The sequence below is a fragment of the Onychostruthus taczanowskii genome, unplaced genomic scaffold, assembly GCF_017590055.1.
Source record: "Onychostruthus taczanowskii isolate IOZ18803 unplaced genomic scaffold, ASM1759005v1 scaffold180, whole genome shotgun sequence".
Classification (NCBI taxonomy): Eukaryota; Metazoa; Chordata; class Aves; order Passeriformes; family Passeridae; genus Onychostruthus; species Onychostruthus taczanowskii.
This window is the reverse complement of record NW_024499018.1, coordinates 336,319-362,005: the sequence shown is the minus strand read 5'-3', so window position 1 is coordinate 362,005 and position 25,687 is coordinate 336,319. Positions and strand designations below refer to the sequence as shown.

At 38.9% G+C, this 25,687-nt stretch overlaps 1 protein-coding gene across 2 annotated transcripts; it reads left to right on the top strand.

Moving 5' to 3' along the window:
- Positions 1–781: 781 nt before the first annotated feature.
- On the top strand, positions 782–24,205 carry C7 (complement C7). Of its 2 annotated transcripts, XM_041401002.1 has the most exons (18): positions 782–940; positions 1,242–1,297; positions 1,992–2,064; positions 3,000–3,141; positions 3,943–4,084; positions 4,852–4,990; positions 5,647–5,769; positions 6,917–7,160; positions 7,875–7,988; positions 8,418–8,584; positions 9,595–9,823; positions 10,369–10,540; positions 10,907–10,994; positions 12,228–12,360; positions 12,933–13,124; positions 15,360–15,456; positions 20,410–20,594; positions 22,528–24,205. In XM_041401002.1, exons 1-18 carry the CDS (start codon positions 935–937, stop codon positions 22,713–22,715), a joined length of 2,490 nt encoding a protein of 829 aa, XP_041256936.1. In that variant the 5' UTR covers positions 782–934; the 3' UTR covers positions 22,716–24,205. The 2 variants fall into 2 exon arrangements, with proteins under 2 accessions (XP_041256936.1, XP_041256937.1); XM_041401003.1 differs by lacking the exons at positions 782–940; positions 1,242–1,297; positions 1,992–2,064 and having other exon boundaries at positions 3,005–3,141; positions 3,943–4,034.
- The last annotated feature ends 1,482 nt before the right edge of the window (positions 24,206–25,687 follow it).

The following is a 25,687-nucleotide window of genomic DNA, read 5'->3' as shown; positions in this document are numbered from 1 at the left end:
GCCGACATAGGGCAGGGCTTAGAACTTACCATATTGTGATGCTATGACATGAAGCATTTAGTTTTCTGAGGACTGTGTAAGCAGTTCAAAATTGGTGCAGTAGCTGAGATCTAGTATATGAGGTACCTTCACATAGGGGTGCTACCTTTCCATGAGGGCTTTATCTGGGGTCCACTAGGATAAATTAAGGTAAATTTTTCCAGCATTTTCATTGGCATTTTCATGCTGTTACTGCAGTGGATCCACTCTGAAAAGTGGGAAAAAAATCAAAACTAAAAATAAGAGCACATGGCAGGATAAGGAAGGGAAAATTAAGCGTTCTTATTTTTTATGAGTATATCCACAAAAAACTTGAAGAACCAGACCAGTATTGACCAAAACTTGCATTCAGATCCATAAGCTGATTTTCAAAGTGAAATTTGATACACAAAAATCAGCATGACTTTGGAAGTGGAGAATGAATATTTGTGCTTAAAATGAAACCTTAGCAACATCAGGTTTATCCTAGAGCAGTTCTTCCTGCTGCAGCTGTGAATTAGCCATGGTGTAGTACATGTGGCCTGGGATCTCTCAAAGATCTTGTTCAGAGGAAAGAAACTATGAGAAGATAAAGAAAAGATGATTCTTCTTTCAGTAAGTGCTCATAATTTTCTGCCAGCCCCAGTTAATATATCCAAGCCTTGATTTGTATGTCTTAAAAATACTGAGCAGCTCCCACAGCTGGCTGTGTCCCTGGAGAGAACTAGATGGGTTAAGGTTAAAATTCCTTGGCAATGTTCAACCCTTTTAGGGAAAGAAAAGCAGGGTAGCAAGGCAGAATGAGAAGAGATGAACGGCAGAAGACAGACTGACTGACTCCTTTGGCTTCCAAATTGAAAATGCTAGAAATGCCTTTTCCCTGGTAATTGCTGTATATCTGAGTATTTTATCTAACATGAAGGTAAGAAAATTGCTTACTTAATCTGTACTGATGAAGTGAATATGGAAAGTGCAATGAAATATTAATTTATATGGGGAAATAGTTAGCTGAAAAAAGTAATTGGACAGCATTGCAAGAAAGAAGAAAATTTAAAATCAAGCTTGCACAACAAAGCTGAGAAATCTGTGTGACATTTTCCTTTTATTTCTTAAGCTGACTAGTGTATAGATTGCAGAAACTTTGAAGAACTGCATGACCTAAAAAAGGAAGGGAAAAGTAGAAAAGCAAAGTAAATTTGCTTTTACTTCCTTTTCCTTTTCAGGTGCTGAGGATTTTTCTGTTGCTGGAAATTTCAGGCTTCTTTCCCATTTTTTCCAGGTGAATATTTGTTTGATGAAATACATGCTGAAAGTTAAGCATGTGTAATTGTGGTGCATGATGTGAGGCAGGAATTCAAGGGGTCATCAGGTATAATTCCTGGGAGAAATACACACTGTTTGGTGTCAGCTCTGACACTGCCACCGGTGACAGCAACAGTGAGGCATTATGGTGTCCTTTAACTTCTACCCAGAGAAGTCAGCCATCCTTGGGGAAGAGGGTACACAGTGATGGTGTGAAGCACAGCAGCCCATGTCTGTGAAACACAGCACCGCTTACCCCATGCCAGCCTCAGTACCAGGGACAAGTTGCACCCCCAAAACCTCCCATGGAAATTGGCAGTTTGTTTTGTTGCTGATCTTTAGGCTAGGTAAATGTGTCTAGTTTCTTCTTTCCAATGGTTGGAAAGGCCAAGCTGGGATTGAATTAATTGTTACACATGAAGAGCAAATTCAAGTGGTTTTATAGTAAACCTGGTCATACCCCTAATTATTGAAGGTTTGCTTTGTCTTTTAGGAAAGTTTTGCACTCATGCTTATGGATGGAAATTCCTGATGATTTTCCTCTCTCTTTTCTTTTGTTTGTTTTGTTTTTTGGGGGTGGGTGGGGTTTTCTGTTATTGTTTTTATTTTGTTGTATTTTGTTTGGTTTTTGTTTGTTTGTTTTTTCAATGCAAAAACCAATACTGGAGCAGCCCTTCTCTAATCCATTGCCGCTGGAATTCTTTTGGCCCTTGGTCCGAGTGCAATGGCTGTACTCAAAAACAGGTATAGATGGACACATCTTTTTTGTATTCATAACCTCTTTAGCATATACTTTTCCCCCTAGTAATTAGGAAGCCACTCTAACATTAAACCCCCAAATCAGATTCTCAGACAAAATCTCCAGCAGAACGAGAAGACCAAAAAGCCAAGAACTAAGAAGAAAAATCCTCCAGTCTGTCCCAAAGTTTCCTTTCAAAGCTATGATGTTCATGTTGTAAAATAATTTGTGCTCTTTCTATTTTGGTGATAGTTTCAAAAAGCTCAGCTGAGCTGTCTGGTAAACATAGATATTCCTCCACTGATGCTGGTTTGTACCAATTCCACTGATTTTTCATTAGTGGCATCATGTAAAGGGAAGAAAACTTGGTTGCAAAATGTTACCGTCAATGAAAATAAGTTGGTGATTTTTACATTGCAACTCTATAGATGTGCAAGACACTTGCATTTGATTTTCTTTCTCATTAACTTTGATGTTTCACCAGTTAAGGAGGGATTAGTCAAAATTAAAGATGTGCAATGAGACAGTACTTACTTTTTTTAAAAACAAAAACTAGCCCACTGGATGTAAGATTTTATCAACTTCCTTAATGATGTTGTTTACCTTGAAAAAACATTAACAAATTCATATCACGCATGGTTACTCCTATTAAAAATGTAAAAAAAACCACTTAAATTTCTTAGCAGTGTTCTCTTGACTTCAGTTACATATTAGATTTTTGAACAAACCAAGCCAAGCTCATGCATCACGCTAAAGACATTAGAGACGAAAGTGTTGTTTTCTATTAACTTGAGAGTCTGCTACCATATGGTGGCAATACCAGGTTGGCTGTTCTCAGAAAAAATAGTGAATGTCTAGACTAGTAGCACTGTCTTCACAGTAGCAAACTGTTCTGTCTTTGCATTTGTATTTTCTAAGATATCCTTTGATTTGCATTCAGATTAGGAGACGGACAGTGGCAGTTTATGGCCAGTATGGAGGAAACCCCTGCTCTGGGCACACCTTTGAAACAAGACCCTGCACCCCCACAAGGGGATGCCCAACAGAAGATGGCTGTGGTGATCGGTTCAGGTGTTTCTCAGGTACCATCCAAGACCATTTTCAATATTTTCTACTAATGAAGTTAAGAAAATAACCTTGTTATCTTTCAAATTCAGTAAATGGGCAATGTATTTGCAGTGTTCTTGATCTACAGATGAATTTGACTTAGGTGAATGTTTCCTTTTTCCAGCCTTGACTATTCATGCTTTTAATTTAATCTGGAGTATTGCAGAGCATTGAAGATAACATGCTGTAGCCCCAGTACCCTCTCTAACTCATTCTGCCTTATTTTCTTGCCCCAGAGAACAGATTATTTCATTATAAAAAGGTAGTTAATGAATGCAACCTTACACTGATGTCTTGCAGCTGTTCTAGGCTATTTCCAAATATGAAATGACCTGAATCATGGAAACTAATACTCCATAAAATGTGTCCAAGCGTCTCCCATTACCTTCACAGAGGAGCACATTATCTTGTAGGTAGATATTTATCACAGAGGACCGTGATAAACATGTTTTGGTGCTACTAGGGAGACAAACACAGTTAATCACCAATGGGATTTGGGTCAAAGGGTGAAAGCTTAGGAAGCAGCTCTAGAAGTCAACTGGTTCACTGATATATCATAAGCCGTGAATGGCTATGGCTGTCTTGAGTGTGCTATGCACTATTTCTTTATGTCTACATTTAATGCTTCACAAGCCCTCATGGGCACAGTCTGTTCGTCATGGGAGTGAATAAGCTTATTAATGTAGTAGATTAATAGGACTTCTGCTTTGATTTTATGTGATCTATTTTTAAACTAACAAACACTTCTTTCTCCATGCATGTTTGTCCTGATTTAGGTCAGTGCATTAGCAGATCCCTAGTGTGCAATGGCGATCAGGACTGTGAGGATGATGGCGCAGATGAAGATCAATGTGAAGAGAGGAAAACTGTATGTGATATTGACAAAACACCTCTGAATTCAGAACTTACAGGAGCAGGGTAATGTTCTGTGCCAGGTTCAGTAGTACTGGTACCAAATGCACTTATTTTTGATGTATTTGCAAACTCTGGGTGTACAGATAGGTTTTCTGGGCTTATGGTAAAACATCCCACATGCAAAAATGTTCAGTACCACTGCTTCCACCATGCCAGTGGTTCAGTGCAGGATGTACAGGTTCTTTGACCTGAAGCACTGCCATTCAAAGACAGCTACTAGATATTAAATCAAATTTCCTCTAGTAACACATGATCTTCAGCATGGGAAAAATGAGCCAGCAATGTTTATTCTTTTTGTTCACTGCTGTTGAATTTAGCCCTCTAGATCCAAACGGATTTCTCTTTCTACATCTGAACTGCAACCTGGCAAAATAATTGTTTTAAGTTTCTTTGGTGTTAATTTATCACTTTTTATGCTACACCTCAAATATAGTAAACCCCCCTCCCCCCCATTTTGGAATGAATGCCCTGTTGTTCCTGTGTTGCAGTAATTGTACAAACAATAAAACTTAAAATCAATTGAGATAGATATAAATGTCTTAATCTATAGAGATAATGACGTGTTAATTTTTAAATTGTTGACAAATCAAGACCAACATTTCCCTTTATGCTGTAACATGCTATGCATACTGCAGTTCTGCATGTATAAAAGTCTATGATAACCCTGTGGTTAAATCAGCCTGTGATCATGATTTGCAGATACTGCACTGAGTTGTAATGACTCTGTAATTTTTGTCTCTGTCTTAATGACATTTTTTTTCTTCTTGTAGCTTTGATATTATTACCGGTGAGACTAAGGGAAGAGTCATTCATACAAAAAGCTTTGGAGGGCAATGCAGAAAGGTCTTTAGCGGCGATAGGAGAGAATACTACAGGCTGAGTGAAAGTGTTCTTGCTTATAATTTTCAGGTATGTTTCCATTAAGAATAGCCTTGTATTTACAGTCAGGATTAAAACTGGGAGAATGATGCAAAGCTTGCAGGAGCCTTTGGCATCTACGCTTCCTTAAACACAGCTCACTGACACCTGTACCCTCTCTGCAGTTGCTTATTATTTTGAAATATAAATTGATATGTATCTTGTTAAAATAAAAGGAAAAAAATAGTTAATTTTTAGATGTGATTTCTAAGTCTCTCACAGTCATAGTGAATGTAAAGCTAATCATCTTAGCATAAGCAGTGAATCACCCTAAGAAATGTTTTTGGGAGGCGAAATACAGAGCTTTGGCATGCTTTATGTGGATCTTCCAGAAATATTTTGTTTGAAGTTAGTCTCAATGATTTGGTTTGTCTGACATTTATCAGAAGCAGGCCAAACAATTCATAATGTACTTTACTGTATAGCATAAATACTTAGATAGATAGATAGATAGATAGATATAGAATGAATGCATTTCCATGCTTTTCCAATAGTGTGCAATACTTTTTATGAAATCTAGATTGGATTCAGCCTGAAAAATACATCAGCCTGTTTTGCACTGGAAAGGCCTTGCTCTACTCTATACATTACAGTATTTAAATCCGACATGAAGTTCTTTATACAGATGTCTATCTTTTACCTTCTAGGTTAAAGTTCAAAATGATTTTAGTTATGAGTTTTTCAACAGTACCTGGTCTTATATGAAACACGTAGAGCAGTATGAAAATTCAAACAAATACAAGCAGACAGAGAATAAAAATCTGCAAAAGGTATGTGTAACTTGTCCCTGTAGCTTAGTATTTTGCATAAATATTTTCATTATTTTATTCATGTGTTTTTGTAGTGAGATAAAAATGCTTGTTTTATAAAGACATTTTTGTCACAAAGTGCATGACAGTAAATATCCCATAAAACCTGCAGAAAGAGATCCCTGGTTTGCTTATCAATCCAGAGGAGTTGGCTGCTCTTTCTACTTCCTCAGTACTACTATTTAGTAGTAATTTATTTATTTACTATGTGTTTTTCTCCCTATTTAAGGAAGAAATCATTGGCTTCTTCTCATAATTGATTTATCTTTTTCTTTTTTTCAAGTGGTTTATTGTCCCCTTTTTTCTGCTACATCTTGGTCAGTACAGTGGAGCAAAAAGATTGAAATACTTTGTGGTTAAAATTAACTTATTTTATAATGCATTTTCCATTAGTAGAACTCCATTAAGAGAGAAATCTGGTGTCTTTAACAGCCAGAAGGTCACAGTGCTTATGCCTTTAACTTATTTTAAAAGGAGCATTAGATAAATAATTTGAGAGTAATTTTCAATTATGAAGTACAATCTCTATTTTAGAGAAAATAAAATCAAGTAACAAATGTATGCAGCTTATGGCCCCCAAGCTGACACTAGCAATGACATATTTTGAGACTCAGCATAACTAAGTTCAAAAGCAACTTTGAGAGTCTAAAGTGAACACTATTGTAGAGGCATATTGGATTTTATAATTAAGCAGCATCCTCCAAATGGCTAGAGCCCCTTACAACAAAAGCCTTACCTAGTCAAAACAGGGCACAAAGAACAAATGTACTGCCTGTGGTTTGCTTTCAGACAAAGTTTGTTAACCTTCTTCTGCCAGGCTTCTGATTCTGGAAGCCATCATTATTTTTGAAGAGTGTGATCTCACTTGTCCTTATCCTAGTTTTCTAGTACACAGGAGGAAAAAGATGTTGCAGCAATTATAAATAAAGACCCAACCATATTTCATTACTTCAGGGTGTTCTTTTTGTATTTACTGTGTTGCTTAGACATATCTAACAGCTCTGTAAAGTTGTTGGTTAGTTGCCAATAGAATGTGTGTGCCATCTGGCTATTAGAAGCCACTCTCATAGTCACATGGAGCATGACTGATGGCTTTTCCTTCCCCCAGAGTAAGCAGCTGATGGTTGTTGAGAACACTGTGGAAGTTGCTCAGTTTATTAACAACCGCCCAGACTTTCTCACCCTTGCGGAGTCTTTCTGGAAGGAACTGTTCAACCTTCCAGTTGTCTACGAGTACAGCGTCTACCGAAGACTTATTGAACATTTTGGGACACACTTCTTACACTCTGGGTCTCTAGGAGGACACTACAAAGTTATTTTTTATATGGATACTGACAAAATGAAAGCAGAAGGTAGAGTACTAGAGTGTTTGTTGCAGAAAGCAAAGTTAGTAATCAAGAATAAAAAATTATATGTATGTATTTCTAGCTAATGTCTAAAATCAATTAACAGGCTTCTACAAGTTACTACATTCTTTTCATGGTCAAAAGAAAAAAGACTAAAACATGTGCTCAAACCACATTTAGTTCTAGATCACATGTTTGTGACCTGCAGTGCTCTGGGCATATATAAAAAAAAATTAGAGTAAGTTTAGGACCTCTCAGGCTGAACTTGAATATAACTCTCAAACAAGGTTAAAGTTTAAAGGTTACTTGGAGATCAAGGATGGTAAAACTGGGTAGAGCAGAAAAAGAGCAAACACCAGAATGGCACCTATAATGAAAATCAGTTGGAGCTGAGGTGAGAAAATAAATGATACTGTAAACCCTTCCCAGATACACCTCACACCTCTGAGCATTCATCCATTAGATTTAGCAATGTGTGGATCTTCCCCGCAGCACACAAATGCTAGTTAGTAACCTCCTAGTTTAAGTGTAGTGAACAAGGAGGTAACCAGCTAGCATTTGTGTTAGTGGGAAGATCCACACATTGCTCAAACTTATGGATGTTAAGCTTTATGATCTCTTATAAAGAGAGATCATGACCTCTCTAGCCAGTGGAAAACTCGGAAATTAATCCAACACACTTTCTGTGTACAGTATTGTTAATGGATGGTTTATCTGCAGGTGTCAGCATAACAGATTTGTACAAGTGTACCACATCAGGCTGGAATGCACTCATTGTGAAAAAGCGTAAGAAGGAATGCACCAAACTGGATGAACTGCTACTGACTTCTTCAGGTGAATGTTCAGTGGTGACTCACACAGTTGTCATGTATCCATCTCTCATCTCATCCTAAATAGCTGTCAAAATGAGGAGCAGGTGTTGATAACTTTGATGAATTCTGTCCTAATATGCTAAACCCAGACATCAAGTGTCTGGTTTAAAAAGCTCTCTGGCACTTGTCAGTTATTGCTAATGCTTTCCCAGAAAATAGCATTTTTCTGAACATCCTGAGTTTGAGCTGTCAAGACACCTGGTAAAACAGATACCACCAATATGTGGTATATGATCAGTGTAGGAGCTCTTGATCCAGGCACAGGTGGTTGAACTGCACCAGTGAGCCCTTTCACTACTTGCTAGCAAAGTTTCTGTGTGTATTGTTTCTATTTCCATTTGTAAACACAGCAACATCTACATTTTATGTATTTCCCATCCTGAATCCGCAGGAAGCACTGGCAATAAAATTAAAGGAGACCCTTACATAGAAGGAGGAAGCCCAGGTGCTGTTGCTGGCCTTAGTTATCTAGACCTGGATAATCCTGCTGGGAACAGTCGGATGTACACTTTGTGGGCTGCATCAGTGACAGACTATCCCAGAGTAATTAAAAAAAAGGTAAGGCTATCTTCCTGAAGCAGAGGTGAGCAGATGGGATCACCTCAATGGGAGAAATTAGGAAGCTACAGCTGGTGATTAATCATGCCATGATCTACACTCATTTTGTTTTCAGATCACTTTTGTAAAAAAGGAAAATGCTCAGGAAGAAAATGCTGTGAAGCTAATATGATCAGGTGCAACACAAATCTAAGTCTATTGACAACTCCATACCAGCCTTCAGTGACTTAAGTATTGAGTTCTGGTTAGGAATAGAGGGTCATGTTAGCATTGGAGAAAGACCCAATTTTAGATAGCCCCTTTCCCAAAATGCATATGGGCATGTCTGTGTGGCTTCCACTTCACTTGCCAACTTCTTTTACTTCTCTTCCTTCACTTTGAATCCAGAAGTTTAGCATAACTGGAGATTCTCCAAGTCAGACACTTCAGAGCTGGGCATGGTGGCCCTATTCCCTGTTGCATTGTCTATGTCCTTTTTGGGAACTGCCCACATACTCAAGAATGGTATAAACCCCAAATATTTCTGTTGGCAAGATTTTGGCTAAATGTAAAAGCATATAATATCATAAAGTAATCAATTTAAAGGCAAAATAGTTTCAATTTCTGTTACCTTTGATCACTGTTCAATGAAATGCCATAGTGAGCTCTCTAAATGTCTTTATTTTTTTATGCTGGGAATATCTGGGTGAAAATTCATGAATTCAAGTTCATTGGTGGTCTGTGTTGTACTTTTATCTCACTTGCATTCTCACAGCTCAAATGTGTTTAAATATTACTGATATACCAGTAGCTTTAATGGATGCTTTAAAGCAGGACTGGCTTTTCATAAAAATGCTAATATTAAATACTAACATAAGATTTTAGCTAATTAGCAAATTAGAGCATCTAATGTGCTAACTTCCATGTGCAGAAGCATATGTCACAAATTATTTTGCGTAATGAAATGTGTTTATAAACTCTTATATTACAGTAATAACTATTTAATATGCATGTTTTCCTACTGTGTGTAGCTAACACCATTATATGAGCTGGTAAAGGAAGTGCCCTGCTCCTCAGTCAAAAAGTACTATCTAAAACAAGCCATTGAAGAATATATGGCTGAAAATGATCCCTGCAAATGTCAGCCTTGCCAGAATGGTGGTGAGGCAGCTGTGGAAGGAACACAGTGTGTGTGTTACTGCAAGCCTTACACCTTTGGAGCAGCCTGTGAGCTGGGAACTCTCGTGCAAGATCAGCCAGGTCAGCACCCTTTAAACCTTTGAGAATTTAGAAGTGGCAAAATGTGCTCTGCTGCTTTCAGACAGAGTCTGTCTGTCCCACTGCAAAACCATGCAGTGGCTGCTAGGCTGAGACATCACAACAAACAAACAGCATGAGGAGGGTCATGCCAAGCCTGAATCTTTGTGAGCTGGTTTTATTATTAGCATTAAATACAGTGGACAATACTAACTGCTCAATGCAACCACTTATAAGTAAAGTCCATATCCTAAACTAATTATCAATTACTTAAAAAAAATTTCTTTTTCATTTTATACTTAGTAGTAGCTGGAAGCTGGTTTTATGTTCTCTCAGATGCTGGTAATAGATAGCGTCTGTGGAATTATACCTATGTCAAAGCTGGGTAAAGACGGCAGATTAGATTATTACAATCTGGAATTTTCTGTAAGGGCTCAGTTGGAGCCATCACTACCTTTGAGCAGCCTGTGCCATTAAAACCTCTCAGAGGGAATGCTTTAAAGAGAGTAATTATCACATTAAACCAAATATTTCCAAATGTTGCACAGGCGTTGTTGATGGACACTGGAGCTGCTGGTCTTCCTGGAGTCCTTGTTCAGGGGGAAGGAAATCAAGGAGTAGAACCTGCAACAATCCCTCCCCACGTGGTGGTGGGAAGGCTTGCCTGGGAGACCAGCATGAAAGCAAAGCATGCGAAGATGAAGAGTTGCAGCATCTTCGGTAAGTAATAAAAAATACTTGGAGACAACTGCTGAAAGATTTAAAAATTTGTTTCAGAAGGGTGCATAAACTATTGAATTCAAGGAGATCACTTACTGAGCTTTAATATTTAAGTTGAAAGAAAATTAAATTCAGAAGCTGTAAATGTCATAGAAGATAAGGCTAGAAAATGGGGTAAGAGCCAGTAAACTTGACAGCATTCTATTTACCACTCTCTTGGACAGCCTGGAAGTGCCTGATTTCAATATAATCATGATGTAAATGTAGGCATAAGACTCTTAAAAATGGGCTTCACTGAGGAGTGTAGCACTTTGAAAGGAAAGAAAACTAAATTCAAACTAAACCGTACTTTTGTTTGCTTCGTAGCTTGATTGAACCACACTGTTTTGATTTATCCATAAATCCTACAGAATTTTGTTCACCTCCTCCTCTCTTAGAAAATGGATTTGTTCAAGTGAGTTACTTCTATTGCTCTGTTATCTGTTCTGTCCCTGCCTGAAATGTCTTTTCTACAGTTAATATAGATGTTCACTTGCAAATTTGTATTTCTGTTGGCAAGCTTAGTATCTGACCTAGTGAATAGCCACTCTTGCAGCATTTTTCACTGTCTGAAGTTTGCATGACAGTATCCAAAAGTATTCAAACTAAAAGTTAGATAAAAACAAAAAAGCCTCACCCTCAAAACCAGAGCAAGATCTTTGCTTCTCTGGACCATGGTAACTACACAGAAAAGTCATCCACTTGTCCTTTATTCCATATATGTATTAAAAATTTACTGAGCCATGTGGATTACATATAAAATCACAACAAACTAGAGAGAAAAATGCTCAGTCATTCAGGAAGTCTATAACGAATTCATAAACAGATTTTAGGAATCTTCCTTCTGTAACTCACTATTCTGCTTTTTCTGGTGATGAAAAATGAAATGAAGACCTGGCAAGGTACTTGGCACACCATAACTTAGGCCTATTTGACAAGGGGGACTAATTCCACTCTTGGAGGAATGGATTATGCCTTCTTCATGTTATCAGGCTGTCATAAGTCTCTTTGCTCAATAAATAGATAAAAGGATTAGTTTAAAATTCATTAGTTGCCTCTGCACAATTGCAACCTACAGCAAGATCCAAAATCTTGCCCTCCTTCTTTTGCTAGTGATTTTTTTTTTTTTTGCAATCAATAGTTGTCTCCTACATTGATATTTTTGGTTCACAAACTAAAGGTAAGACCTGCAATTCATGGAGTAGTTCTCAGTTTTTCATGAGATCTCTTCTTAGAAGACAGTGTAATATAAAATGAGAAAAAACCCTGTGTCTTCAAGTCCCTGTTAACCTTTAGAAAGCTGATAACATTCCATCCTAAAAATTGGCAAAACCATGTAGTTTCCACTGATCTCCCCCTAGGCCAAGACTGTTCAAGATCTTATCCTGCCCCGCTAATGTTTGATAACAGCCATATTTGCAGTTTGTTAACACACCATCAGGAGAGCACTGTTCCATATCCCTTTTGATCACATTTAGAGACTTGATAACCAGGATTGTCCCCAGTATTCCAGACTCTCTCATCACTCTGTTGTAGAGTAGCAATACTACTTCTCACTGTCCTCAGCTACTGCATTCCAGAATCAAAGAGTGCTGCTGGTAGTTCTTGTATTTTAAATCCAAAATATCACCTGTTCATTTTCTTTCAGAATGCTGAAAACTCATACCCAGTTGGGAAAAACATTGTTTATGCATGCAAGCATGGATATTCTCTTGTTGGTGATCCTGTTGCTAAGTGTCGCAGTAATTTACAGTGGCAAGTTGGAGAGAGATATTGCCAGGGTATGTCTAACTGATTCTTGTTTTAAGCTACAGCTGCACTTCTGAATTCCAATGGAACATCTCAGAGCATCTGCTTTCCACCTACAATGGGGGGAAAAGACACACCTGTATTTCCCAATTCCCTAGATGTAATCAGGTCTAAATTGATTTCTAGTGTGAATCCAGATATTGTAATGCTGCATTAGAAACACACCCATAAAATCTAGTTTTAAGGCCATCCCTGTGTGTACCAGGACATGTTCTTCCAGGGTCCTGTATGTGTGATATCCCTCTTACTAGGAAGCTGTTGCCTAGTGGGAACTGCCAACAGAAACATGGGTCCTAAGGAGAGAGAAGCCCTCATACAGCTAGGGCTGCACCTGCAGGGAGTAGGAGAATACATTGTCCATGTGTCCCTATTTTTTCATGTTTGTCTGGTGTGATGAGTTAATATCCTGACTGATAGGTTTCTACAGAAAAGTCAGCTAACCTCACCATTCAATTTTTAAGGAATTTTTGAGAAAATAAAATGCATGGCTGCTTTATGCAATCCACGGAATGACTGTGGCTGTCTCAAATGCCTCCATCCACAGAAACTGCTTGTCTCCTGCCTGAGCTGGAGGGGGGTTTGCAAGGAGAGCCGTGGAAACCTGTGTACGAGATTGGTGAGAGAATAACTCTGTCTTGTCCACACGGCATGCACTTGGAAGGGGCACACTCCATTTTGTGTGAGCCCAGCCTCAAGTGGTCTCCTGATGTGAAGACTATCCAGTGCAAGAGACCAGGTAAGCCACTGCAGTCCTCAAGTACAATTCAGGAGTTTCTTTCCAACTAAGCTTTATGTAGCTTAGATATATACAGAGCTGTTGCTGAGATAGTGATAGAGAAGCCATACTTACCTTACCAGCAAGAAGCACAGAAAACATGGGGGTGTGTTTTCTGTGGTCTGTTCAAACAAGATGCCTGAAGGCATTTCATTGAAGTTTTGTTAAGGCTTTTTGCTTCCCACTCCCCTGTTGCTATCGAGTGTTGTCACTAACTATTTTAAGAGATTGCCTAGGATTTATGCTGTCTATTCTGCCACCCAAATATGTTTCATTTTTCACACATTGTATAACACAACCACCATATGAACTATACCTTAGAGTTTTTCTATCTGGAAGCTGTTCAGTGCACCAGAGCCTCTTGTGAAAGAAGAAGACAGGGCTGGGTGACTGCTTTTGCTGATCTGGCAGTCAGACAGCTGATATGAAGTAAATATCCAGGAACTGGAAGCAATGGGAAAATGCTGCTTTAAGTTCATGTTGTTTAAGCTCTAGTTTGATAAGGGCAGGCAGTGGCAGAAAGAGAAAGAGGCTATAGCTTCATGCAGCTCTAAGTCATCTTTTCCAGCCATGGAAGACAGACAAGAATTTCTCTTGAGCACTGCTGTGATGCTGATCAGTGACACAGAGGCACCCAAGCAGCTTGTGCTTCAAGTGTGCCACATCTTCACCTGAGGTCCCAGATACTCATCTGGGGAGAACCCTGACTGGGGACAACAGGCACTGCTGCAGGAAACTAGGCACATCTACATTTTTTTCTGTCCTCTCCTTATCAACCAATGCTGCTGATGTTGCCTCAGCTGCAGAAAGAGGAAGGTGACAGTCAGGCTTAGACTTCAAAAGGCAGCAGTCCTGTGGGATTCCTGGTGTAAGTCATCTGCTGTCATAAACACATCAACAGGAAGTGTAGTGATTTCTGAAGGAATAGCATAGCTGTACATAAATGACTTGCTGCTGCTGAAGTGCCAGAGCAGCAGTGCTGAACTGCTGTTACCAGTTACTTAGGCTTAGCCTCAGCGACTAGTGACTGATTTTTTTTTTTTTTTTGCTAACATCATGTTCTCAAATTCCAGCAATAATTGGAAAGTGTCAAATGCTTCCATCAGAAAGAAAAACAGCTTGTGTTTGGTTGTGTGGAAGCATTATATTAGTATAAAAGCTAAAAAAATAAAGAATAACAATTGGATTAATAACAGTTAAAGACTCAAGGAGTATGAGATAAGAAGGGTAAAAATTATGAAGTTAAGTATTCACAGACACAGTGGCATACAGCTGTTTGGATGGGAATGCTTAGTCACTATGCAACCAACTACCCAGGGGTAAAGAAAATGCAGTGTTTTTTGGCGAAAATTTCCTCTCTGCAGGAAGACAGGGTTATGCTTGCTGTCTGTATCATAATGCACTGAAATTCTTACTTTTTCTTTTATTTTTTTTTCTTCTTCTCTGGTAATTGGTCTGTCTTGCTTAGCAAGTCAACCTGTAAGGGAGGCTTTTTTTAGGAAAGGCAATCTGTAGTACTAAACTTTCATGTTAGCAGACACGCTATCTGAGAAAAAAATCAGGATAAAACCTCCTTGGAAACTGTGTCTATACGGATTTAGCAAAGTCTTGCTGTTAACATGTTACAGAGAAATGTTTAGCAAAATTTGGAGTACAACTCTCTACTTAAAAAATGGTACACCTGCAATCATGAAAATTCCCTAATAATTACTATTATTTTTATTTTAAAAGTTGATACATACTGAGGACTGTAATTTTCATTGCCATCAGTGTATAAAGGTATTTGGGTTCACATAGGGTTTTGGATCCTTAGCTTTCCTAGTGACAACAGTGAAGTCAATAATTCTGAAACCCAATGACAAAACTGTTCCCAGCTATGATTCAGCGGTGCTAAATTTAACAAAAACAAATAACTGCTGCAGAAATGAGATGGATGTTTAAGTTTTAACATAGTACCTCTTTCTTTCCATCTGGCTGGTGACCCATGGATAAATTACTGAACAGTAACTTTGCAAAGTGTATCCTATCTTTTTAATACTGTTGATTACTTCCCTGCAGTAGATACTTTTAATGACCATGTAGGACGTGACTTTGTGTCATGATTATAATAATTCAGTGCCTTTTAAACTCAACTGATAATTTCACAGCAGATCTTGTTTTTCTGACCCTTAATATCTGTGTGTTCTTCTCCTTCAGTGCCCAGTGTGAAAACAGAAGTGACAGAGACTAAATGTCAGCCATGGGAGAAAGTATATCAGTCACAATGTGTGTGCAAAATGCCCTATGAGTGTGGGTAAGTCCAGGCTCAATTTGGCAATTAGATTCTCACTTTATTCAAGACCAATTAAATTCATAAAGTTTTCAGTCTATGATAGAGGAGAAAATTACTTGCATGAGGAAGAGACATACTTGGTTTGCTTTACACCTCAATCAGTGTCCTCTTCATCACTTACCTGCCTTGTCAGAACTATAAGTGGGTTTTAGCAGTGCTAGAATTTGGTTGGATGACAGAAAGTTAAGGCATAATTTTGCTTGGTCTGTGAAGCAGATGGAAAAAAATAAAATTATATTTTCAAGATTTAGAGGATTGAGGAAAAGTTAGAACAGAGGCCCTTGGGATACAAACCATCAAAGAAATAAGCTAGTGGAATAAAGATATTTCTTTTCACTGCTGTGAGACTAGAGGGTTATGAAAGGCACAGTAATCTAATTTCATCTCACATTTACACAGCAGTTTTCACAGGCCAGTCGTGTCACTTTTCCTGACTTCATAACTTGCAGATTAGTGTTTGCTGTTTCCTGTTTAATCTAAGCCTATATTCTGCAATAAGCAATGCAGAAGAAATAATGTAAGGAAATTAGTAAGTCTCTCAGTTCTTTGAGAGACACAAAAGGGAGAGAATAAAAATGGAGGAATAAGAAGAAGATACCTGAGACCAAATGGCCCTGCTGAACAGATGTGCCAGTGAGTTTAGCAGTCCAACATTTGGGCTGGTTTGCATAGACTGGATGACGTCTCCTATCAAGTCACTCCTATATAGTGGGTGTGGGCTCTAGATATGAAATCTGGCCAGATTTATATGACTGAGTTGCATAGTTTGGAAGCTTCAGGACAACAGACCAAATATGTCTTACCCATGTGTAGTAGGAGGAAGAAACTGAAGATGAAGATGTTTCAAGTGATTTCAAGGTAGAACTTTCAGCGGAGCATGGGTACTTCTCATCAGGCACATAGACCAAGAGTGCTCTGCATGATGACTCTGATTTTAAGACAAGATTAGCACTCTGAACATCTCAAAATTAAAATTGGTGAGCTTAGTCCAGATGCAGATCCGCTGGGTAGTTCCCTAGGGTCAAAGGCCATTGTCCTGTGTGCAAAGGTACTTGCCATGTTTGTAATAACTCTGCAATCTAATGTTATTCCTATCCTTAAACACCTAAATGCTTCAAGTAATCTGGTCCTGCTCTTTTCTCTCAACAGTTATTTAAAAGGATCAGCAACTCCTTTTCTGGTTTAAGTATGTGTTGAGCTCAGTTACACAGAATACAGGGGAGTCAGATCTAGGGAAGGCCTTGGGCAGAGTCACAGTAACCTTGGCGATTAAATGAATTACATTTAGCTACACTTTGAAGCTTCATTTGTAATTAATCTACTACTTGCCTGTTTCTATTTTTTATAATTATGTTAAAAATGGCAAGAATATAGATAACAGTCATTTTTGTTACCTTATGCCATCATTTCACTGTCTTGAAATAATGCATCTAATGATAGAGAGATAAATCATCAGCTGTCAAAGCAGACTAATCTTCCAGTCTGTTATACGGCCGTAGGAGTAAAGCATGTAAGCAGATCTTGGTCCGATCTTTCCTCAGAGAGCAGAATTAACTTGCTTTGTTTTGGCAGTGACTTTCAGCAGTAGCCTCTTCTCTGAAGAGTGGAGCAAGAAGAGTTCATGTGGTAATTCAGGAACACCGTACTTTCAGATCTCTTTTTTTTCAGACCATCCTTTCACTTTCCAAGAGACTAGCTACAGAGACTGCCCATAACAGCACAGGAACCCTAGAACAGGCTGGTAATTTGTCCCTCGTGGTAGAGTGCCTTAGGCTACATTTGTCCTCATCAGGACAGGGAATGAGAGCAAGGGAATGATCTCTAGGTAACAGAGCAGCTAAATTGCTATAGCAGTTCTTGGTAGACCTTTGACAAGGGCCAGTTCCTGTATAATTCCTTGGCACAGCTCAGGAGTGACCAGGATGAGAGACCATTCCAGTTCTGATGTAGTCCCCATCTTCTGGGGCGAAGAGGGACACCAGCTACTCTGAAAATTGTCCCTAACATATGGAAGGGGCCAGAGCATGGTGTGTTAATACAGATGGAACCTCAGCCTCCCATATCTAGGAGCTATCTCCACAGTGAAACATGAGATTTTACAATTTTTAAGTACTATCCCCTCTTTTATTTTTTCACATTTGTTTGCAAAACATCTATGTCACTCCTGAAAGTTCTTGGACTGTGTTACATTAAAACTTCTCATCTCAAATGTAATTCCAGGAAGTTAAAATCCCAGCATGATGAATTTTTCACCAAAAGTTTTCTACCTCTTATTGCAGGTGAAAGATAGCGATAGATATTATTTAATTTCTCACAATATGTGCTTTAGTAAAATATTGTTCTTATCCTTAACCTTATTTTTTTTTAAGGTAAAAAGTATTGAATTTCTCACATTCACTTTAGACAAGGAATGTTCCTTGCCTCTAAAAATTTTTATTGCAATGATGTAATATTCCCAGCCTTGGGAAATATCCTTTCTCAGCAGTGAGTGCAAATTATTAATTTCTCTTATGCATCTTAATATGTTGATTGCCACTGTCTTTCTTCTGCTGACCCAGCTATAGCAAATATGTAAATCACTCTCAAGACAGCATGAGGCATTGAACTCTAGTGAGAGTTTGGCAACATGGTCCCTGAACTCCTGGGTTCAAACTTTTGCAGCTGGTTAAATCAGCTCCCTTTCCTCTTGTGGGTGTTTCTAAAATGGTACAAAGCAGACAGATTAGTGCAGAGGTCTGTTCTTAATATTTTTAGGTAAATTAAGCTGCCTTCTCTGCCAGATTTTGACCTTAAGACTCAAATATTAAGATTTATCATTTAGGCAAGTAAAGAAGACATCTGAAAATTTTAAAATATAACAAAAATTTTAATTACAGATTAAATACCATTGCTTCCCCTGGAACACACTTTGTTCTTTAAGATGATTTATAAACAGGGAGCTATACTTCTGTCTGTAAAGATAACTTTCATATAAAAATCAGGGCTCCACTATCTTAGAGACTGTGCAGGCAGATGACCAAACAGTACAATGCATACCAGTGCACCTGTTTCCTTTATCATGTGCCTGTTGTTATATATCCCTTGGTCTGTTCTCTTGTGCCTCAGAACAAGAGTGTTAACCTCATTCTTTATATTAACAATAGAGGATTAAGGAAAATTCATGCAGCAAACTTTACTAGGGATTTTGTAGCTGTCACTTTGACCCAGCACAACAGTGAAGGGACCTCAACCCGTGGTTGAGCATGCTAACAACCTAAGTAGAAGATATAAGACAGTTAATAAAAAAAATTTGGTCACAGGCAGATGCACCAAACTTTTCAGGCTCAGCTAATGAACCCCATGCTATATTTTAAGTACCCTAAAGATGCACTATGCTGCAGGTATTTTAAAATTTTTGTAAAGCCAACTCTTCCACAAGCCTTCAAAGTCATCTTCTGAAGAACCATTCCCAAAGCTTGGAGAAGGCTCTTTTCCTCAGTGCCTTATTTATAGATCAATATCCGCTTCCTAATACACAGGGGGGGAAAAAAGGCAAAAAAAAAAAAAAAAAAACCCCAGAAAAGTTACCTTAATGCCTGACCATTAAGTCAGCAAGTTTTGCATTCTGGCATTCTTACTAGACTTTCCTCTTCCCTCCTCCTACAGGCATTCACTCCCCTTCCCTTCAGTAACCCTCATGAAGATTATTAGGGCCATTTGCCTGTTCCTAATTAGGGCCATTTATTTGTACCTCATCAGTCTCTTCTCCCCACCAAGCACCTGTTTAGCTGAGCTTGATGTTCAGAACTGGTCTATTAGACACCAAAAGTTTCAGTGGAAGTGTTTGTGAGCTTAAAATGAGGAGCTGTGCTGAAAATTAGGCATTGGGTCTGAATTTCAAAGCTCTCAATCCCCTGGGAGCCTATCTCTGCTCTCTGGTACCCTGTGAAGTCCCTTACCCGTGGCTGTTAAGTGCATCCAGGAGAGCGCAGGCATGCTCTGCTCTGGATAGCCACTCTTTTGTTCATTCCACACAAATACTGCTGATTGCATTGAGAACAAGTGGAGAAGCTAGGAGTTCAAGATTAAAACTCAGAAGTAATGGAAAGGGTTTTTTTCCTCCCCTCCTACACTTGGAACATGAAACACAAATAATGACAACTTCCTGGAATTGAAGTAATGGAAGGGTTTTTTACTCTCCTCCTACACTTGGAGCATGAAACACAAATGGTGGCAACTTCCTGGAACTGTCCCCGAAGCAAACACCATTTAAGGTTGCCCAGGAATTGTTATTACCAGTTTTAAAAGCTCATTTATGTGGGTGTTAAAGCTCTACCCACATTTCAAGAAGTAGGCAATTTTTCTGAGTAATTTTTTTTCTTAAAATTTCTGTGGAGATGTATGTGTATTTCCAGAAATATCTTTAGTTTCTCATGGTCGATTATAAGGTATTATTTAGCAAAAGCTGTGCATTTTAAAATACAGCAGAATAAAAATCTTAAAATATATTAAAATTAAGAAATATTTATAAAATATTGTATGTGCATGTTTGTATATGTCATACAAGAAGTGTTTTCCGTATGTGTACTTATGTTCATGCATGTGTCATAAATTAGAGAATAATTGAGATCTGAAATATTTTTGACTAAACTCTTTCTCTTACTGCTGCTGAGGTCAATGGCAAAAAGATGGTAATATCCCTGTCCTTCAGATGGGACAATCTTGACTCTGCTGAGGTACAGCATGCTGTGGAAAAGGAGGAGGTTTGGACTGTCTGTCTGTCTGTCTTGAGTTCTTTGCTGCACTCTTAGGAGGTACTTAAATGAACGGAGAAGTTGTAACTAGACTCTGAATGTTTTCCAGTCCCTCAGCTCTTTCTAAGAATTACCAAGATAAAGCACATTTAAATAATGCAATTCCTGCTTTTGTTTTCAGTCCTTCCCTGGACACTTGCGCTACAGATCAAAGAACCAAGAGAAACACACCTTTAACTGTTTGCAAGATGCATGCCCTGGAGTGCATGGGCAGAAAATACTCTCTGACTAATGCAGAAAACTGCAAAGTAACCCAGGCAGCTGAAATACCATGTGGATCATGCCGTTCATGGGAAAAATGCAATGGTAAGAGATTCTTCAGAACTGTAAGCAAAATTGTTCATATGACCAAAAGGAAATCTTTATTCCCAATTACACATTAGTAGTTGGGCACTTGGTCTGTCCTGGTGCAGCATCTGCAGTCCCTCCCAGAAGCACCAGGCACTGCTAAGCTGGCTCAAACCATTAGCCAAGTGTTTGGTACCAAACAGGGGTCTTCCACCACAGAAAGAGAACCCTAAAGGATATTGTAACAAAATGTACTATGTACAGGAAAAGCTTATTCCTAGTCCCTGTTAAGTGAATCATCCTTTTGGCCCACTTTCTCCTCTGGGTGAAACCCCTGCCGTACTCTTTTTCACTGTATCTACCTGCTCAGATTCCTTAAAACAGCAATTGCAGGAATCCTCACTCCCCATGGGAGTAACTAATCCTCTCCTGAAATTTGCCAAGCAGTCTCCCCAGCAGGATCCTGTGGTTAGGAATTAAAAGTCTTATTGTATGCTAGCTGGGAAAGCCAGATACTGTTGTAGGTTTGTACAGTTTGCTCCTGTCTATCCCCAGGTTCTTGTATAATGATTAAAGGTGAGATCTCTTCCCTCAGAGGAAATAGTTCCTGGTTTTTGTAATCAGTCTGCAGTGGAAGTTTTCAAATCCCTGATTTATTTTCCCTGAGTGTCCTATGCTACATCGCATTTAATGAAGGGTTGCCAGGAATGGAAATATGAACTAATAAATTAGGGTTTTAGAAGTGCCCAAGCTAGAGGCATGATTATTGTCATAATTTGAAAAGAAAAAGGATTACTAGGTAAGAGTTAATCTGTTTTGTCTAGCAGGGTTGAACAGACAAAAATAATAACAACAACAAAGTCAAAACTGTCTGGAGCTTCAGCAAAGAAAAACACAGGCAAAAAAATTGCATACAACACTGGAAAAAAAAATAGAAGACACAGTTATGAAAAAATGAAAAATAAATATCGGGTGGAATCTTCTTACCTGAATGTCACTGACACAGCTACACACATTTATTTATAGGAGTAGATCCTTTGATCTTCATGAAACTGTCTGTATGAAAGTATAGATACCAGTGGTAAGGATTTGCATGATCAGCTGATTAGCATCCAAAGACAGATCTCTCATCTTACAAGTTATCTAAGCTCTAGAGTAGTAGATACATGGACCAGTTCAAGAAGCAACATCAGAGAAAACTTTGAGTATTGCATCTGAGACACGTTGGGTAAATTTTTCCACAAGCAGATCAGCCTCTCCAAGCAGAGGAAGCCCTAGCAGTGCACAATTTGTTTCCACTTCTAGTTTTTTCACTGAGCCTGAATATCAGCTAATGTTACTGAAAGAATTAGGGAATTAGGTTAAGGAAAGAATGACAGGAAACTTTGGGTTGTAAGGGACCTGTATAGATCCTCTAGTCCAACCCCCTTGCAATCACCCAGGATCTCTTAAACTAGACCAGACTGCTTAGAGTCCTGTCCAACATGGTCTTGAATGTTTCCAGGGATTGGGCCTTAACCATCTCTCTGGCCAACTTGGTCTTGTGTTTCACCACCTTCATCCTTCTTCTTCATATTTAGTCTGAATATGGTCTCCTTTAGATTAAAACCATTATCCCTTGTCTTAGGATTGCAGTCCCTATTAAAATGTCTATCCCTATCTTTCTTATAAGCCCCCTTTATGTACTGGAAGGTGCTATAAGGCCTCCCCAAAGCCCTCTCTTCTCCAGGCTGAACAATGGCAACTCTCTCAGCCAGTCTGTGTAGGAGAGGTGCTCCAGCCCTCTGATAATTTTTGTGGTTTCCTCTGATCCTGCTCCAACAGGTCCATGTATTTCTTGTGAAAGCTGACCACCCTCCAGAAAATTGCTTTCAGTCTTATAGATTTCCTAGAAATGTTTTTGGTGACTTGCTTGCTATCCTGAGTGTTTTTCCTCTGTGCTTTTGCTTAGTGCCATCCAACACCTGTGTTTGTGATGAAGATGGGCTGTGTGAGGAGGGAGGTGCCCAGGTTTGTGCTGAAGTGAGCAGCTCTGCTGCCCGTCGGACCATGACTGAGTGCGAGGTTGGGCTGCTCAGGTGCCGGCGGGAGACTGTCACCCTTGTCAGCATAAGGCCCTGTGACACGCAGAGTAAATAAGATATGTTATGCTTATTGCTGGAGGATATGTCAAAATGTGTCAGCTCTTGGTCAGAACATACTTTGAACCGTGCTCTGCCAAATGTAAGCTCTGCTGTGAAATCCACCATAACTGATGAGACAGTGCATCTGGTCAACTCTGAATCAAGGCCTGAGGCTCTTTGTTAGACCGAGATGCACTTGCCACGGCTGCTCACAACAGAGCTCTTGCTTAGGCACCAGCCTTACCACTGGCGGATTTACTTCATATTTCCATCAGAATTAAAAAGTACTGCTGAAGTGTTATTGCCAAAGTAGCTATTATAGTGATGGATTACCATGTCTGACATTGTCAATATGTTTTTCTTAAAGCCACACAAACATATGCTTGCACTGAGTTGATTTAGATTAGCAAAACATACAGACGAAGCTTTACAGAGTAAAAGATCCTTCTCTTTTAATAAAGCAGCTTCTTTCCACCATGCGCTACTCAGTTGAGCAAACAGTCTGCACAGAATGTGTTCTTGAGCCTGATGCACTCAAACATCAAAACAATGTGCATTAATAGTAAAGCCACAAAAATGAGAATACATCTATGCTTGCAGCTTCTTATACACAGAACCACTTCATGAAAACTCACCATTTTACATTGTCATTATTATTATTGTAATGAGCTACACTTGTAAGCACAGGTAACTCAGTTCTATTTGTCACATGCATTTATGTTCGTGCCAAGGCTGGTTTCCTTACTGATGATTGCACAGAGGCCTTCTGCCTTAGCAAAACTTTCTCAAAGGCAACTATTAAGGAAAACACATCTTTACAGCACTGAAGACATTCTGCATTCAATCCCCTTGGAGATACCACTGGGTAATCTTCAAAGACTATTCCTGAATAAAAGAAGTCTCCCACCCTCTTTCCTTACAGAGCTAAGCATTCTCTCTGGCATAGCTAGACCATGACAACTTTGCTTACATATTTCAAGTCCATTCAGGTACCCATAATGACAGTCCCATTCCTTCTGACTATTCTTGGATGCAAACAAGGACAAAGGGCAGGATAGCAAGTGGATATTCAACCAAGTACAGTACTATCAGCATGTATGATATGTATGTATGCTTTCAAAGCAACGCATTTTATTTCTTACTATCAGTAATGTAGTAAGATTAAACATCTCTCTTGTTTATCATGTTTCTACCAGTAGTTTCCTTGCATAAACCTTACCCTCAGCTGGATAAAGCTTTACTTTCTTTAATGCTCACAATAAACAGTTAGCCAGAACAGGAGTGGCTTTCCTTGGAGACTCTCTTTTGTGGGGGGTACCCACGCTGGAGGGGAAGGTTGCCACACACTAACTGAAAGGACTTCCTGACCTTTATAACCTTTTCCTGCTGTCTGGAAAATAATATTAGGTTGTGGATTTTGGTTATTTTTTTCTTCATGAGCAAATAATAAATTTTTGTGAATAGCATACAGATGAAAATAAGTAGAATAAAATCCAAATAAATTTAGTCAGCTATTTTGTCTTCATAATTTGCTCTGGAGTAGTAAGTAGTAGTTTGTAGAGCACCCAGATGTTTGCTTACTCGATTACTCTCAAGTCTCTTGTCCACAATTTCTAACCTTTTTCTTGTGGCATTTAGCACAAAATGTGATTGGACCATGAGTCTGCTGGGTAGCAATAGCTTCCATATCTGCTCAAGGCAAGAAAAAAAATTACCTGGAAATTTCCTGATAGATAGCACAGAGATATAATGATTTGGTTATTCATGTCTTCAAACATAGGGAAATGTGGAAAACCAGCACAGAGTCTCAAGAAACATTGAGAATGTCTGTTTCAAAAAACAATAAAGTTGCCAGATAATCATCTCAATACATCAGCAGGAGCAGCTCTCCATGTCTATAAAATAAATTAGTCTGAGATAAGGCAGCCAAAATATTAATGAAGGCTGTCTTTCAGATGTTTCATGTGGTCCCTGACAGCTCACTGTTTATCTGACCCATCTGAATACTTTTTCTCTCTCCTTTTTCTTTCTAATTACCCACTCCATCTTTTCCTCTCCTACTTCTAAGTCCAGTCAGCTCCTTCTCTGTGGGCTCCTCACAGACACGTTCTCTCCTGCTGCTAGACTGAAGGTGTCCAGCAAGGATCTGCTCTCCTTCCTACTGTGATACCACATTCCTTTCCCTGCCTGACTTGTGACTTCCCTGCCACATCAGGGGCATTTCAGTTCCATACTCCTCCTGAAAACCTGAGTACATCTTACAACTTTTTAGAATAGACATTATGGGCTTTTATTTGTTTATTTTTTAACCAACTAGCTGGCTGCCTAATGCTCATGAGAGAAAAAGTAAGGTCAATAGGTTGAAATTTTCTTCAAAGGAATATGACTATTCATTGAAAGAAAAACAGGTTCATGTAGGACCAATGTCAGGGATGACACTGTCCAGTCACACAGTGTGTCCGGTCACACAGTCACTCCTATGGTATTCATATCTGCTGGCCACACATTGTCCCTTTCAGTACAGAAGCATCTCCAGTCACTGTGGTCCACCATACTGATATTAAACTGACAAATAAACTCAGGATTTTTTTTCTCAGTATGAAACCAAAATCAGATGAATAAGTGTCAGATGAGGGGAAAAACAGGGGTACCATGGTTCCATGGAATCAATAAACTAAGCAAAATTACCTGGCAGAGAGTGGTAAACCCCTTTGCTTTACCTGAATTAAATGACCATGCATTTTCCCTATGACCATGTATCAGGATACTTGGGAGGAGTTTGATATTAGATGACCTGAGCTCAGAACAGCTGTGAAAGATTAAATTTAACTCAGATCAAGGTAAGCTAAACAGATCTAGGTAGGTAGGATAAGCTTGTTATCCACAGTGCTAAGATCATCTGAGGCCAGTGACTTGGAAGATATCACAAACTGCCCAATAAAAAGGCTTGCCTGTTGCAGAGCAGTAAGTACAAGAACAGAATGGAGG

Excerpts from the sequence above, each read along its gene's own strand:
- C7 (XM_041401002.1), top strand. Across the intron at positions 8,585-9,594 it reads CCAGAGTAATTAAAAAAAAG|CTAACACCATTATATGAGCT; the intron begins GTAAGGCTATCT and ends TACTGTGTGTAG. Across the intron at positions 10,541-10,906 it reads GAAGAGTTGCAGCATCTTCG|CTTGATTGAACCACACTGTT; the intron begins GTAAGTAATAAA and ends TTTGCTTCGTAG.